Genomic DNA, 15,968 nt, shown 5'->3' with positions numbered 1-15,968 from the left:
ACATTTATTTCATTCAAATTTCCCTTTATCTGTTTCTTTTTCCTAGCCCTATCTACAACCACACTCATTTTCTCTACCACTGTCTACTGGATTTGGCTCTTGTTATGCCTGCACACACATCTCTGTTTCCTCTTGATGGCTTGATATTTCCAATATTATATTTTGAAACATCTTGTGCATTCTGTGTTTCATTGCTATTACAAAAATCTTAGGTTCCTGTAAGACTAGAAGCAGCAAGTAGATTTATTTGGCCAGATAAAATTGCTGAGATTTTTATTTTGCTTGCTCAGATACAGTTCTGCCTTTCAGGAGATGTTTTTAGGAGTTATCTTTGCTTTGTATGATGCTTTTCTGCAGTGACAGCAGGCTGTGGTTTAGTGGCAATTTTAAAATCTAGCATTACTGTACATTACAAACAGTGCAATAGTGTTTTGGACAGTTACATCTCTTTAAGAAAAAACAAGATGACATTCCTAGTTTTCTCACTTTGTTGTAGCAACCTGTTCTTCCTGTTACTTTGACAAAGATTCAAGATCATAATCCACTCAGTCTTCTATTAAAAAAAACCATACATTTTGGATATTAGTTTGAAAACATATATGATCAAAATATGTTTCTTGAAACAAATTCATATTTTCACTTGATTTACTAGGTCTATTAAATATTTGTGTTAATGCTTTCCAATTACTCTCTAATATATATGTAATTTATATTGAACCTATACAATACTGTGAAGACAAGATTTTTTTTAATTACCATTTATTTTGTAATTTCCTACTTCTACTACCTTCTGAAGACAAGTGTTTCTTCTTTAAACTGTAAGACTTTAAAACACCATTATGGTGTCTTCCTGTTAGTTTGGTTTTTTTTAATTTCATTATCAGCCATTAAGTGAATCAAAGGTAAATTGCATAATCTAATTCTGTTAATGGAACTAAAAGCAGTTCTAGGCAATAAAAAATAAGCAAATAACCCCTAACCCCACCAACAACCACAAACAGACTGTAATAACGCTACTACAAAATACATCTCAGAAAACCGTTAGAAGTGCAAAAAGTCCATAAAGTAAAGCACAGGGGTATGCAATAAGAAGCTGCTGTCCTTCCATGGCCAACGCAGACGTAAAAATTTTGGAGGCTGACAGACTGCACCATCCGACAATAAAAAGAGCTAAAAGTGTTCCCAGTATTCCCCTAGGAGAAAAAAAAATGAAGAAGAGAATCCACTTGTTAGTGCATGCAGCATCAAATCTGATTAGATTCTAGTTCAGGTCTAGCAATTTCTTCCTGATAAGATGATCACCACTGGCAGAACCAAGGACTGACTTACATAACGAAAGTAAAGTTTGAGAAACGAAATAATAATAGTAAACAAAAAAATATAATTTCTTCAGCATAGATGAAAACAGCAGCTTCATCAGTTGTACTGCCAAAAGGACTAGTGCATTTCCAACCAAATCTTCTGGGTATCCACTAGACACATCAGCTAGAGATCTTTTTAAGATAGCAAAGATCCTACTGCAGCCAAAATCAACATGGAGAAGGTTTAGGATTTAGAATGACACTGCAGACCTGATCTTCCATCAGGCAGCCTGATGACCAGTAGACAATGCATTTTTGTAATGTAGAAAAGGTTTTAAGTGCGCATGAACTCTGCAGAGAGGCAATGCATCTCTTCAAGAATTACACCTCTGCTGCTCGTGCAAAAAGGTGCTGGCCAGTTCCCAGAAGGAAGCTCACGTTGCTCTTTTAAAAAGGTGTGCATATCAAGTGGAAAGTAAGGAGCAGAAAAAGAATCACTAAGGAGCACATTTTCCAAATATTATTTTCCCTCATCCTGGTATCCTTCTCTGCATAACGGGAGGCATGGTGGGTTTCTACGTGGCCTCTCTGTGACAGCTGAACTCTCTTCAAGTTAGATTCTGCCAGTTCTCAGGTGCAGGATGGCCTGGAGAACTGATGATTATGGGACTGTCATCAAAAGCCCATTGAAATATTCCTGTAGATTATGGAGAGCTCACTCTATTAAGCCCTGTAGGAACAGTATCTGGCCAATAAATAATGTTTCACATATGCTTTCTTTGCACTCTGTATTTTCAGTCTGCTTTTGTAAAATGCATGAGATCATGCACATAATATGCTGCTGAAGTACATAATGAGATCGGCTGTGTTATGCACTTTCCCTATGTCAATCTCAAGGACTTTCAAAATGAATGAACCTCTGCTACTTGCTAAAAGACCTTCTGGCACTCCATTCTTACAAAGTATCAGCAAAACAGAATCAGAATAGAGAAAAAGGCTGTGCATATTACCTTAGGTTCATCTAGCAGAAATAATCTCCACTAATTTTGGTATTGCAACTAAACTACTATAAGTAAAGCTCTCTTATTTATTTGACTTAGTTTAGTTAATGCATTCATATCACATAAAATCCTACTTTATTTCCTGGCAATACAGTCTCCAGGCCTATAAAGTATTTTGTGTCCTGAACTCTTGGGACTTTGGGGAGAGGATGGGGAGAATGGATTTTAAGGTGACTCAGCACCTCATTGCAACTTCAGTCTATTAAGAACAAAACATTAAAGACCATATGATTTTATGTCTTCAGGTTAAGTGTTCCTTTGAACCTACATAGTGACATTCAGAGGTGTTACACAGGGCTCTGCAGATCAAATTTCTGGCCTCTGCTCCAAGCAGAGTGACTAAGGTGCTGACTTGAACAGCTAGCCAGAAATTCAAAACTGGTATAGACGACTCTCTGAGCAGATCACCATGCCAGCAGAGGCATAGGATGTAACAGGAACACACTATGTGATGACACTTCTCAGCTAATATGACAACTCTTTAAAGCAGCTATTACAAGGCGGCACAGTTAGAGCTGTGGCTGCTCTGCTTTGCACCGAGGGCCCAGTGGCCTCTCCAGGTTTGTTCCAGGACTGGCAGTGAACAAGATGGAAACTTGACATAAAATCACACTGGAGCCAAGAGATACTTTGTGCACTTAACAACATGGCCCTCAATCTAACAACACATTACTGAAAAAAAAAGAATGGTTTAGCTTCAGTGGAGAGATTCTGCCAGTAAAGTTCTTGAGGCCCAAATCTTCAAGCATGGAAGAAGGGCAAAAGGCAGACGTCATGCTCACAGTGACCAGGACTGAGGGTGCACTGGCACAAAGACTGAGTTAGGAGGATGAGCCTGAGTGCGACCTCTCCACTCCTCTCCCTCACAACCTACAAATGTGGCCACCAGTTCAGTCCTTTGCATCACCTGGATCCAAGAATTTCCTTCTTACACTCATTTCCTTCAGGATTTAGTCAAGATAATGCAATGGACATCATTCAGGGATTTGATAGTAAAGTCTTTTTCCAAAAAAAAGTCCGCTGATTTTTTTCTCCTAAAAAAGGGGCCTAAACAACTTGTGATCAGACATGATATCATCAGAGATGGCCATAAACAAAGCTTGGAGACTATCTGGTTTCATAGAAGTTTGAATACGAAAATCAGTCTTCCCTTTTGCATCATTCAACACCCAACATGTTTCTTTTTCTTTTTTTTTGCTTCATTTACAGTTTCACTGAAATAGCTAATTATGCAAATCATAAAAATATGAAACTACCCATTAACTATCTGTAAAAAATAATAAAACTTTAAAAATTGCTTTCAGTTCCATTATTATCTGTCTTTGCAATACAAGTATGCATTATCTTAGGTATGCTTCCTGTGAAAACGAATACTGAAGTTAGTCAATTCTGTACAACTTGCAGTTGACAAAAATATCATTTTTACCAATATGAGGAAAAAATCATGAGCATATTGCTATCTTTCCTTGGCCATTTTAAAGAATTTTCAAAATCAAAAATAATAAAAAATACATTGGATTTAAAAATTGCCATTTTTAATAGCTTATTCTTAAGAGAGAGCCATGATACTTACAGTGTTCAAGCAATTACCTATGGTGAATGGGAAAAGACTACAGGATCCTGTAGATAGTCATTTAACATTACCAATTCATTTCAGATATAATGGAAAATTTGTTAAAGCCTATTGTAGTGCAGTATTTATAGATTTTTTAAAAACATGTGCTTTCTGTAAATTCACAGCATATTACAAATGTACTGTGCATGCTTGGGGATTTCCTGATACAGAAAACAGCACTCGGTGCAATGGTAACAGCTGGTTTTGAATTAGTCCCATCTGTCCTATGATCACATATCCGCACCTTCTGTATGGGTGGGTTACTAAACAGGTTAATCAAGCAAGCATCGGTAGTGTAGAAGAACAGAGGGCCAATGGCTTCTTCAGTGCCACTACTCTGTCTTGTCAGGAACAGCTCAGAAACACTTTAATATGTGGAATATGGTCAATCTGAGCCATCATAGTTCCATGGAAATACACAAAAAAGATTGCAGTAAAATCCTGATCCCAACATATCATTTCATTCAAAACCAATAAATACTTATATACAATTGCTGCTTTTCCAAAGAAAATAAACTGGGACATTTTCTTAACTGGAGCAGTTCCTTAACAAGCAGAGGCAGCAGCCACATCCAATGCTTTACAAATTGGAGTGTTAAAAATATAAGTCAACAACAAAAATGAAAGAGGAAAGTCAAATTAGAAATAAATTAATATATTCATGATCTACGGAAATGCTCAAAGCCTTCAGGCAAGACCTGGAGCTTCCTTGTACTTTGCAGAATGCAAAAAGGGAGGTAGATACAGTTTTTATCTCCAAGAGTTTACAGACTGAGGAGGAAGGAGATGCTGGTATACAAATATCCTACACATAGGTTTATTACTGTAAAACCACCTTCCCCCAATAGGTACATTTGGTTTTCCAAAGTTTTCAAAGTTAATTTCAGGTCTGCAATTACACCTTACTTAGAGTATATGACTCTACTACATCAAGTCTTGTTCTAACGGTCCAGGTCATTAAGGGTTAGCAGATTATTTCACTATGTCACATAGAAGTGAGTCTACAAAAGGAAAAGAAATCTAAGGATGGAAGGCTGGTGTTATAAGCAAGGAAGGAATGGGAGAATCAGCTATGCAAAACCAAACCCTAGGAGTGGCTTTTAGTGATTTTGGCCACTGTTGGCTCCACAACACAGAAAGCATATTTGCTGCTTCTGCAAAAATCAAAGCGACTCTCAAGCCTAGTGGAGAACATGGGATTTAAGGACTCATATTACAATGAACATACATCTCTCCCCTCAAACACAGACCACCTCTCACTCTTCAGTTTTGTCCATTTCCACCTGCAAACACTAACAGAAAGGTGTTTTTCTTCACAGTTTTGGAAGCTTGAGTTTATTAAATCTCCTCCTTTATAAAATGCTGTGCATAGTACTTGCCTTCCTACTTATTGTGCTTCTTACGATATCTGTTGCCATATGCTGGTACTTACTGTAGCGAAAAGACAACTGCAGAGCCAGACAGGATCACCATGGGCAGCAGGCAGTAGCCCAGAACACTTGCAACACAACCGTGTGAGACTCCTGTGATGCTCATCAGGTTGAGGAGTGTGTGCATGGCAAGGCACCCCATGGCACTCATGCCATACACATAGCCAAAGTGAACTTTTCCTGCCTGGAATAAATATAAGTAAGCATAAAGCAGCAAATACACGATGATCACATGGTGGGAGAAGATAGAAAACACACTTTCTTTTCACTTTAGGTCTCTTTCTCTTTTCACTTTAGGTACATTGATTCAAACATGAACCCCACCTGGTACTTTTAGGTGATTTTTACATCAAAATATTCCTAGGTAAAACTGTGAGAATGTGTTTATGCTGAATTTAGAGTTACAAGGCTGATTCTAAGTCTTCATGCAATTGGTCTCTGAAGTAGGACAGGAAGTGTTTAGGGAGATTTGGGAAGGGCTAAATGATAGAAAACTGAGATGAAATTATAAATATGGAAAACACATTTGAGTATCAAGAAAATTTTTCCAATACACATACATGTGGCTGAGCAAAAGTGTCCCAAGAAAAAAATAAGCCTACTTATTTGACAGGTTTCACACTTTGTTATAGCTCTCCAGCTTTATGTAGGCCTACAAAAAACCTTTTCTGGACCTATGGTGGTTCTCAGGAAGAATATGGCCATTCTTCCCCTTGATTATCATGAGAAAATCACTGGGTTGTTCCTAAACCCAAACTCAACATATGGACTGCTGCTAGACCCATCTTTGTGGTTAGACCAATACAACATACTAATTTCTCTGTAAACCAGTAATTGTCAGCTTATGTTCTTTTTGCTCTGTTGAACGAAAGATTCTTGAGATACTTTTTCTTCCTGGTTTTACTCCTTTGTGTGAATTCAGTGCCTGTGAAAGTTACCAGCCTGGCAATACTTTCTAATTTATGCAAAAAGCTAGTACAACAGGTAACAGTGGCCACGGCAACACCAATTTCTTCGTGCTCTTGCTGTCCTTTTTTAGAATGATCTCCTCCAGACATGAAGGCATTGTTCCCTCCCAAAAGTGAATGCTCACCTCACAAAAGATTGTTAAAGCTTTTCCTCTCTTTTTAAGCTTCTAGCAAATTCAGTAGTAAACGACTGAATGTCAGCCATGTAATACTGTGATTTGACATCCATACATCAGAAATAAACAGAGATCTGGGACGAAGATGGTTTCATTTGTTTTGTGCTGGAAGCTTGTATCCTAAATGTAGCACATGTTTCTGAAGGAGATAGCTCAACCCTGGGATTCAACCCTTAACTCATGATGGTGAAGTAAACTCAAAGGGCCACAATGCATCACCTTCTTAACACATAGCAATACACATACTTAAAATACAGGTTGTTTACACAAATTCATATATATGCACATGTTATAATTCATATAATAAACCATAGGAGAATCAAAACTAATAGAGGCCCAGTTTCCTAATTGCTTTGTAGCTCATAGTTGGAGCCTCTTCTGTCTGATAAGGTAGAAATATTGAAGCTTATTTGGAACATTTACAACTCCACAATGGTTTAGGAGAATAATGGTTTAGGAGAATTGATAAGATTTCCTGCTCTGCTCATGTACACATTTTAATGAAACCCAGGAAACGCAACTATCTTTGTGGGTCCTGCTTCTCTGCTCCCTCTTCCCTGTATCTGTCCAGGTCAAAACTCATTGCTGGGTGCAAACAGTATTTGAGCTGGACAGATAAAAAGCAATGCAGTGGAGAGATCCTAATCAAGTGCTCACACAAGCTGACGGTCCTGATTTTGCAGATTGATGCCAGCTCGACTCACCAGCTGCAGCCCGAGAGCAGTGCATGTTTATGTGAAGGGCTGCCCGAGTTAATAAGACCTGCCTCCTTTTACAGTACTATGTCACTGTGGTTATCCTACCTTTTTACTTGACCTCTTCATCGTGCCTGTGCTTAGTACAGTCAGCTTGCCTCCATCCTCACAACAGCCTTTTCCCTCACACTGCATTTCACCATAAAGAAACAATCTACTCCTAACCTAACAGCACGAGAAATCTGCCTTCTCTAGGTACAGAGACCACTGAATTTACATACTACTAGTATAAAACAGTCAGGAAAGAACACTTTGTCAAATAAAATTAACGATAGCTAGAGATAGCGTGGGAGAGCAATACTGTCTCAGATTATTATCAGTTATAATTGCAGCCATTAAAGGTATCTAATGAATTTACATCTGCAACTATTTGTGTCAGTGTTTACTGCAGATCAACTAAGAAAGGCGTATATCAAATAGATATAACAATTATCAGCTAATATAAGACTGTTTGTTTTAGTGTATTTATTCCACACAGCACTACTTAGCAGCTTATTCTAACATTAACAAATTACTGAGACAAAGACGAAGTGAGGTTAGCAGTAAATTAAATCTCCCCTTGGTGAAAAGTTTGATTTGTGGTACAGAGGAATGAGAGAAGGAAGAAAAAAAAAAAAAAAAAAAAACCTCCAGCTGAACATGTTTCTCCCAATTTTAGTCTTACTTAACTTATGTAAATATATTGACTCACTTGGGAATACTCCCAATGTACAGTGATGTAAGCAAGACCAGAATCAAGCTTGATTAGCCTGGCAGACTTTGATAAATTGAAAGCACTAAATCTGTCCTCCAGAAGGAACAAGGTTAGAAGAAAGTCAGACCTTGTGTGCTTGTTTGCATTTGCCTAAGGTGGGTATTACTGCCCTTAGCTGAAAGGGATGGAGAATCTGATTTTGTAGGAATGGCTATGCAAAATGCAAAGCAGCTGAGCCTGGCGCATTCTATCTCAGCTGCTGCTAACTTTTACCCTGTTGTTGTTTTCCTATTTGCAGTGGAGTTGCTCTGTTTTACACCAGCATGAGGAAGATCAAGTCCTACTGCCAGGCTAACAATCCTTTTCTCATTCTCTCTGTGTTCCAAAGGAACTGCTACCATTTGAAGAATATCTTTGCATATTTTTCCATATTAAAAAGCTGAAAAAAATATAAATTATTTTTGGAAAAAAGCTCTCAACCAAATTATGTTCCTGGTGCTAATAGAATTATTCAAGTATAGAAGGATATCATAGCTTACATGGCTGAAGAGCCATGTTACTATTCAAATGCATCCAAGATAAAAATGAGCAGCCTGAATTTATAAGATGGTCCATGGAAATCCCATAGACTTATTGCTGTGAAGTTGTGCTGGAAATACCCTGGATTGTATCAGAGGAGTTCTGCTAGCCTAAAACTAGAGCATCAGAAAAGCAGATGTTTTAAGAAAACATCTGTTTTCCTAATGACAATTACAACATTTAATATTCCAGAACAATATATAAGCTAATTAAAGTACTCTATTTCAATAACAATAATTTAATATTCATTATAATTGTTGACTATTCAGACAGCAATATCAGCAATGACCATTTTTTATTTCCTTGCTTCTTTCTTTCTTTTAGCTTTCCTCCTTTTTTTTTCTTATTCTAACATAGAAATTCAACACTGTTTCACTTTTTATTCCTCTTTATCTTTATTTCTCTAGATGAAAAACAGCCTTTCTTCTTTTGCTTCTCACCTTCTTTTCCTTTAATTCCCTTTCCTCCTTCTGCTTCCATCCTTCCATCCCTTTAAAAGATTTTTAGTTTTATAGGAACATAAATAATAATACTTGCCATTTATATTGCAGTTTGCATATTCTAGGTACTGCATAGACGTTACAAATTGAGAAAGAACTTGTGAGAGTCGTCTGATTCAGCACTATTTATCATAGAGGAAACGGAGAATGAGAGCCCCATTTCTCCTACCTCAGTTGCTAGAGCAGTAAAGCCTTTCCCAGAACGGTCCCACCTTATCCCTGTCTGATAAATGGTTGCCGACAATCAGAACTGTACTTCAGCAGCAATAGAGAGCCCCTGTTGTCAGTGATAAATAGATGAATTTGGAGTAGTGTACAATCTCTGCTTCAACTTTCCTCCTGTAGGAAAGCTGTATTCATAAGGAGGAAAGAGGTTAAGTGCAGGTTACCATATTTTGTATAGCAGAGAGTGTAGAAAAATAATATAAGCTAAGAAAGCACTAGCAAAATTTATGGGAAGGTATTGCAAATCTGAGGGTGGGGGAAATAAGCTGTTTTCATTTTCTTTTTGGATTCGCTTTAATTACAAAAAGAGAATTCTTTGGTATCTCTGCCCTCCCCAAAACAACACTGAGAGATGATAATTTCAAAATACTAGCACAATTGTTAGAAAAAGTGGGCTGGTTGCTCTGCCTTTTTTATTCATTCCTGGTTAGGTCCTTACTGAGTACATACTGCCGTGCTTCAAGGGTTCAGAGGCTGCTTAGTATACACACTGTACAAATCTGTCCTTTATTTTCACTCCAAAAAATGATGTGATCTTATACCTCCACTGAAACTAATACACTTCACTTATATTGTATCTACATTCCATTTAAACTTTATGTACCCATTTTAAAGCCAGAAGACTTCTTTCTGTATAATTTCAGGACAAAGGGCAGCAAATGACCCATTTTCTGTCAGTTCTGCAACTTCACATGCATCACCACCTTGGCATTTGCTTGTTCAAAAAGTAATCTCTTAGGATTTATATAACATCCTACCAGCAGTAATGTTGCTCCAAGGGCCAAACAGAAAACCATAGGTCCAGTGAGGTCTGTCTCATTCATAATGTTGCCATCTGCAGGTTTCATTGGGTTTAAAACAGTTAATGTTTTTTGCCATATGTGATCAAAATTGATCCCAAGTTCTGCAACAATAAATTCCAGCATTGTTAATTGCTTACAAGAAAACAACACTTTTACAGAAACTCATTAAATACCACAAAACCCCCAAATAATAATAAGAAGAAAAGCAACCAATTCCTTTCTTTAATGAAGATCATATTATGGGAGAATATATTCTGTAGCAGGAATATGTTGTACCTGTTCATGCAGTGTACTGAAGACTCAGCTCTGATTCCAAATTGGAATATTAATTTATTAAGTTCAATTTTAGGAAATGAACTAAAAAATGCTCTCAACTTTGAGTTAATATTTGTTTTTCCTATATTTAAGATATATATATTTCTAATGCCATACTAACTTAGATGTTGAAAAATATATTAATTAACGGTTACTGCAGAATTCACAACATTCTGGAACACTGAAGACAGAGATACATGCTTTAATTCTGGTAAATCTAATAAGAGATGTGTCTTAAGGCTGAACTGCCAGAAGCACTTAAAAATGGCATTCTTCCCTTTTAGGCAAATTAGTAATACTTTTTGCAGTGCTTTATAAGCTTTTGGCTTTTGAGAAGTAATTACTAAGGACCACAGGAGACCGGAAAAAATTCTTCCCCATTAAAGTCGATGGGAATTTTGCCATTCAATTCTGTGGGGCAAAGATTTCTGTTACAACTTCTGTAGAAAGACTTCAGTTTGCAAGAGTAATTGTTTTCCCTATGATGCAGCAGCAAGAAAGAGGTTAGGTTTTAGGTTTTAGTGAGACTGACAATGTGCTAGATCCATTTGGAAGGGGAATGACCAGTCTTTACCTTATCCAGTTCATCTATCATCATAATCTGAGTCGAAACACTTATAAATATAACACTATATAAATAAAGTTGTTCCGTATTAAAGTGTGCGTCTTTGGTACACAGATATGAATATCTCTGACACCCTGTGGATCAGGAGCAGTTTTATTCTGAGAGCCTTTTCACAGGGTGAGCTGCTGGTGGAGTTCAATGTTTGGACTCAGAGCTAGAAATCTAACACTTGATGTATATCAAGCATAGTCTTGATATTTTTAAGGTAGTATTAGTATCTTCTAAGTAGTAAAAATCCACTTGCCCTCCAATATGGAACAGCAGGCTGAATATGCACTTACTACATTATGCTGAAGTAGTTGCAATCAGGTTGCCTGATTTGTTATATTGCACTAATATTTGTTAACTGAAGTGAATATTCATTTACAAATCAGACTCCAGCTTTAGGATCGTCCACATGCATTTAAGAAAGAATAATATTGTTCATGTAGTTAAATGATCACATAACTGAAGTATGCAGCTTTCTCATTTTTTTCCATGGGAACAAAGCCATTTAACATCTTCAAACTAACAAATTTATTACTAGATATGCAAACAGGATTATTGTGTTTATTAGTTATAAGCACTCTGATATATTTTATTATGCAGTATAAATAAAGAGTGGAAAAGATGCTCAGAAACACACAGGCAAAACTTATTGTTATGCTGGCATCTAGTGGTAGTTAAGTGCATGCCATATACGCCATATGAATGAATTAATACTGTTATTTTCCGTGCAGATTTCAAATATGCAAATATAGGCTCGGGGCCCAGGGGTGCTGGCTGCAATTCTGCCCAGGATGCAGGGCAGCAGCAACCCTAGCAGCCTTGCTTGGTAATTCCGCTGTAGTTTCTCCAGCGACTGACACAAAATTGGCAAACGAAAGCACAGGCGCCCACAGGAGCCACAAACATCGTCTGTGGTTTTATTTTTACCTTCTAGCAAAGGAGGTTCTTCATCAAAACCGTCAGCGTAACTAATGTGCGAGAGAGTGTTGAAATCGTATGTGGGCTGCAAAATCTGACCTGCGTAACTCTGGGGAGGTAAAAGTACTTCCGAAGGGACAAAAGCGCCTGTTTGAGGTCGCTCTCCTGCCGGGCTCCTGGAAGAGCAAGCAAATCGCCAGTGAAACGAGCAACGGCAGCGAGCAACGTCACAGCGGCTTGCGGCTGCGCCCCGGCGCGCCGTGGTCGAGGTTTTCTACTGCTCCCAAGCTGTGAGGCCTGGAAACTTTGCAGGCGCAGCTCACGCCACGCGTGGTGAACACTGGGTTGCCGACCGCAGATTTGCTTCTCCTCGGGTCGGAGCGAGGAGAAAGGCCTTTCCCGACTGCCGAACCTGGGAGCCGCGAGAACATCCGAAACGTTCTCCACTTCCAGACTTCCGCCACGCAGCCTAGCGCCATGGCCACTATATGCCCATGCTATTAATGAAAGAGCCATATTTATACAAAAATGAACTTTTTTTTTTTTTTTTGCATCTGACAAGGAGCTTAAAGAATTTCTAGCAGGACATGGAAAAAAAAAAGCCCCGGCAATAACAATGTGAAGCTCATTCATTCAAATTAGGCAAATAACATGTAACAGTTGTATTTATAAAACTAATATGGAGCCCAATCATATATAAGGAAATGTTTAGGTATAAATGATATTGCCTTGGGAAAGACTACGTGGTCTCCTGAAGCTCTTTCCTGACCTCTTTTCTATAATTCCCTAATTATTTTCATATGTAATTTTATTTCTACATGACCTGCAGGCTTAAACCAAGTTTGAACTCTCATTTGACTAAAACGAATATGTACACAGCAGCTAGTGACATCTAAAGAGCTCATAGTCAAAATGAAGGAAACACAGGAAACCTGGGACACACTCAGAATGATGCACAGAGAGAAAAAAATCCTAACACAGAGCAGCCCAGGAATCCCTGGGCAGAGCTATGGCCAATCTCACATCCTTTGGTCCCCATTTCAATACTTCAACCCAAACCATTCGTTATTTCCTGAGATCTTCCACAAGGATGGGCCGGGCTTCATGGAGGACGATAAGGAAATGAGTAACGTCCCCAGCTGCATTCCCATGCAGCTGAGGTGCGATGGCAGGCAGAGCTGGCAGTAAGACTAGGAGGAAAGAGGGGGTGAGTGGGAAGCAGCCAAAAGTGAATGCAGTCTGGTGGTAAGCCTTGGAGGAGGGTGGGGGGAGATGTGCGCGTGGGCTGGGGTGATTAAGTAGCTTTGCTAAGAGACCCAAATGGATGGTGCGAAGTGTCTGCTCTCCAGAAGCTCTTCTCCCTCTGCAAAGCTTGGGGCCAGCAGGAGGGATTAGCTGCCGCCTGGATTGTGGCAGCAGGATGGGGAAGCTACAGCAAAGTCCAACCTCGTACAGCAGGCAGAACCATGCGTGGAAATCTCCTTAAGGTGAAAGTCTCAAACCTCCTTCCCTCTATACCCCCTTCCAGCAGGCAGGAACCACAAATAGAAAAATATGAAAAAGACATCAGATTGTAAGGCTCCTGCTGTCTTTCTACTGCTATGACTTGTACTTATCCCTTAAAACTTCACCTGCATTGAACATTCAATCCTTTTTTGGCAATTACAGGCTGATTTTGACATTAATTTGATTAGGGTTTTGAAATACATCAACTTTTTAATCTAGCATACTTACCTTCTGCTTCCACAAAGATTTTCATTAGACCCATAAGTGTTGTAACCTTCTTCTTGGTTATCTATAGTATAACTGGACTGGTAAAAGTCCAAATGAAATTGCTCAAAATTTGACATTCTGGTGAGAAAAGAGATTTAAAACATTGATAAAATAGCCTTACAAACAAGCTGGAATCTGTTTTTAGTTGTCTTAAACTGAAATGAAAATAGTAGATCTTATAGCCACAAACTCATGAAAACTTTCTGTAGCAACAGTAGTGACAAAATGGGAATCTTGGCTTTCTTTGTTACAGAAATAAAAATTAATCTTCTGCTACCTTGCCAGTGTATCTTAGTTTACTAGTGTTACAAGGATGGGAAAAAAATTTACTCTCCAATGACTTCTTGACTTTCAGTTGACTTTTTGTCTTGTTAATATTATCAAAAATAACTTGGTAATTTGTAATTTTACAAGATGTATCAAGGAAATTGTTGTTTAATACAGTTCATTCTCCCTTTTTAAAAAAGAAAAGAGTGGCCATATCTTAATGCTTAGAAGTTAATTAGACAAATTCTTACCATTAAAAAAGTATTTGGATTTCATAGACAATTACTATTTTTAGCTACTGTGTTTGCTATATTATATCTAAGCATCCTAAAACATTGAAAAATACAAAATATTCATAGAATTATGTGATTTCTATTTAATAATATGCAGCTCACAGAAAAGATTTTTGCAAATCTCTTTGTAACATAAAAGTCAAAAGATTAATATTTCATCAGGGACCTTGAAATGCTGCATATTCAATAGTTTCCAATCATGTCCTATAATCAGACTAATCATGGGAATCCAATTCCTTCATTAGTTCAAAGTAGCAGTTCAAAGTAGCAGTCATATAACGTTATTTTCTTAACTGCTGACCAATCATGCAGGATTTCCATATTTAGAAAAAACATATATTGTACATATAAATCCAAATAAAATAAATTTACTAAATTATTTTATTTGAATTTGTATGTGAGATTTCACACCAGTTATATATTTAATAAAGATTTTACATGGAATAAACCTTAGAAAATTTTAGTTGGTACCTCTCCCACTATAGTTCAAATCTAGAATGTCTGTAATATTCCTTGCTATTGCTATAAAGAATGAAAAAAATTACTTTACCAGGTATGCTGAAATTCTATGTGCTACAGTTCATGAAAGAAACTTATTTTCAAAGAATTTGGAGTTAAGGTTACTTACTTTTTAATGTATTCAATGAAAAATCCCTTCTGTTGAGCTTACATGCTGGAAACACCTAAAATATCCTCTTGCTTTAACAACAGGGATGAGCTTAGTGCTATTTATAAGGCTCTAAATTTGATCTTTGAACAGATGCATACGAAGGAAAAAACCAACCACTGTCAATATCATGGGCAGCATTTAACAACACATGCAAACGTGTTACTGACAACGAGCAGAAAAGGATAGGAAGCTTCAAGGATATCAAAGCCAAGTAAACAAATACTTTTTATATATATATATTTAACACCAACGTTAATTAAGATTGCAGTTTAGAACTTGTGCCTTAAGTACATATTTACATACGTTCATGTGGGGCTCTGCTTCCAGGAGATGTTCCTGCAGGACGGCCAGGGACCACACGCAGCCTGCAAAGCCAGTCCCCGTGGCTGGTGGTGGGACCTGCCCACCACCCGGGCAGAATCGGGTGCTCCCTGGCACCGTGCCAGCAGATGGGGCCGAGCAGAGAAGGCTCTAGGGGACCAGGTCCCCGGGCGGGTCACAAGCCGGGGCTCTGTCCCTAGAGCCCGCTCCTGGCCCCGCTGCTTCCCAGCCATTCTCCTTCAGCTCCAAACAAGGCTGCCTGAAGGTGTCTTCCAGCGCAGCCCCCACCGCTGCGTGACCACAGCACGTCTCTACCATGATCAACCCCAAGCTGCTCTTTGAGGGCCTTTACTGTGCATGCAGATAACACAGTTATTTTTTTAATGCAATGTCCAGCTCATGATATCCCTTCCATTACGTGTCCCTCTATGAAAAAAACATTGCACAGTCCCAAACTACCGTTTTCTGTGCCTGATTACTAGAATGCCCTGATTACTAGAAAACTTGTAATAGGGTATGGATTTTCAAACAGGGTATTTAAACCTTGAAGACAGATTTCTATTTACACACACTTCAGAATCAGATACATAACCTACTGTAACAAGTGCTGCCTTTTCCCCTTATTTATTGGATAGTTTCCCAATAAACACTTGGCTGGTTAATTTAAGGAAGGGGACATTAAATAGGATGC

The 15,968-nt window shown here is 38.2% G+C and overlaps 1 protein-coding gene across 1 annotated transcript; it reads right to left on the bottom strand.

Moving 5' to 3' along the window:
* Nucleotides 1-1,030: 1,030 nt before the first annotated feature.
* Nucleotides 1,031-13,803, bottom strand: YIPF7 (Yip1 domain family member 7). The gene is made up of 5 exons (XM_085322745.1): nucleotides 13,688-13,803; nucleotides 11,963-12,129; nucleotides 10,063-10,208; nucleotides 5,410-5,591; nucleotides 1,031-1,193 (listed from the first exon to the last, which is right to left on the bottom strand). Exons 1-5 carry the CDS (start codon nucleotides 13,801-13,803, stop codon nucleotides 1,031-1,033), a joined length of 774 nt encoding a protein of 257 aa, XP_085178871.1.
* Nucleotides 13,804-15,968: the final 2,165 nt, after the last annotated feature.

Source organism: Rhea americana, unplaced genomic scaffold (genome assembly GCF_003343005.1).
Source record: "Rhea americana isolate MKP2758 unplaced genomic scaffold, rheAme1 scaffold_8, whole genome shotgun sequence".
Classification (NCBI taxonomy): Eukaryota; Metazoa; Chordata; class Aves; order Rheiformes; family Rheidae; genus Rhea; species Rhea americana.
This window is presented reverse-complemented; position numbering and strand designations above follow the sequence as displayed.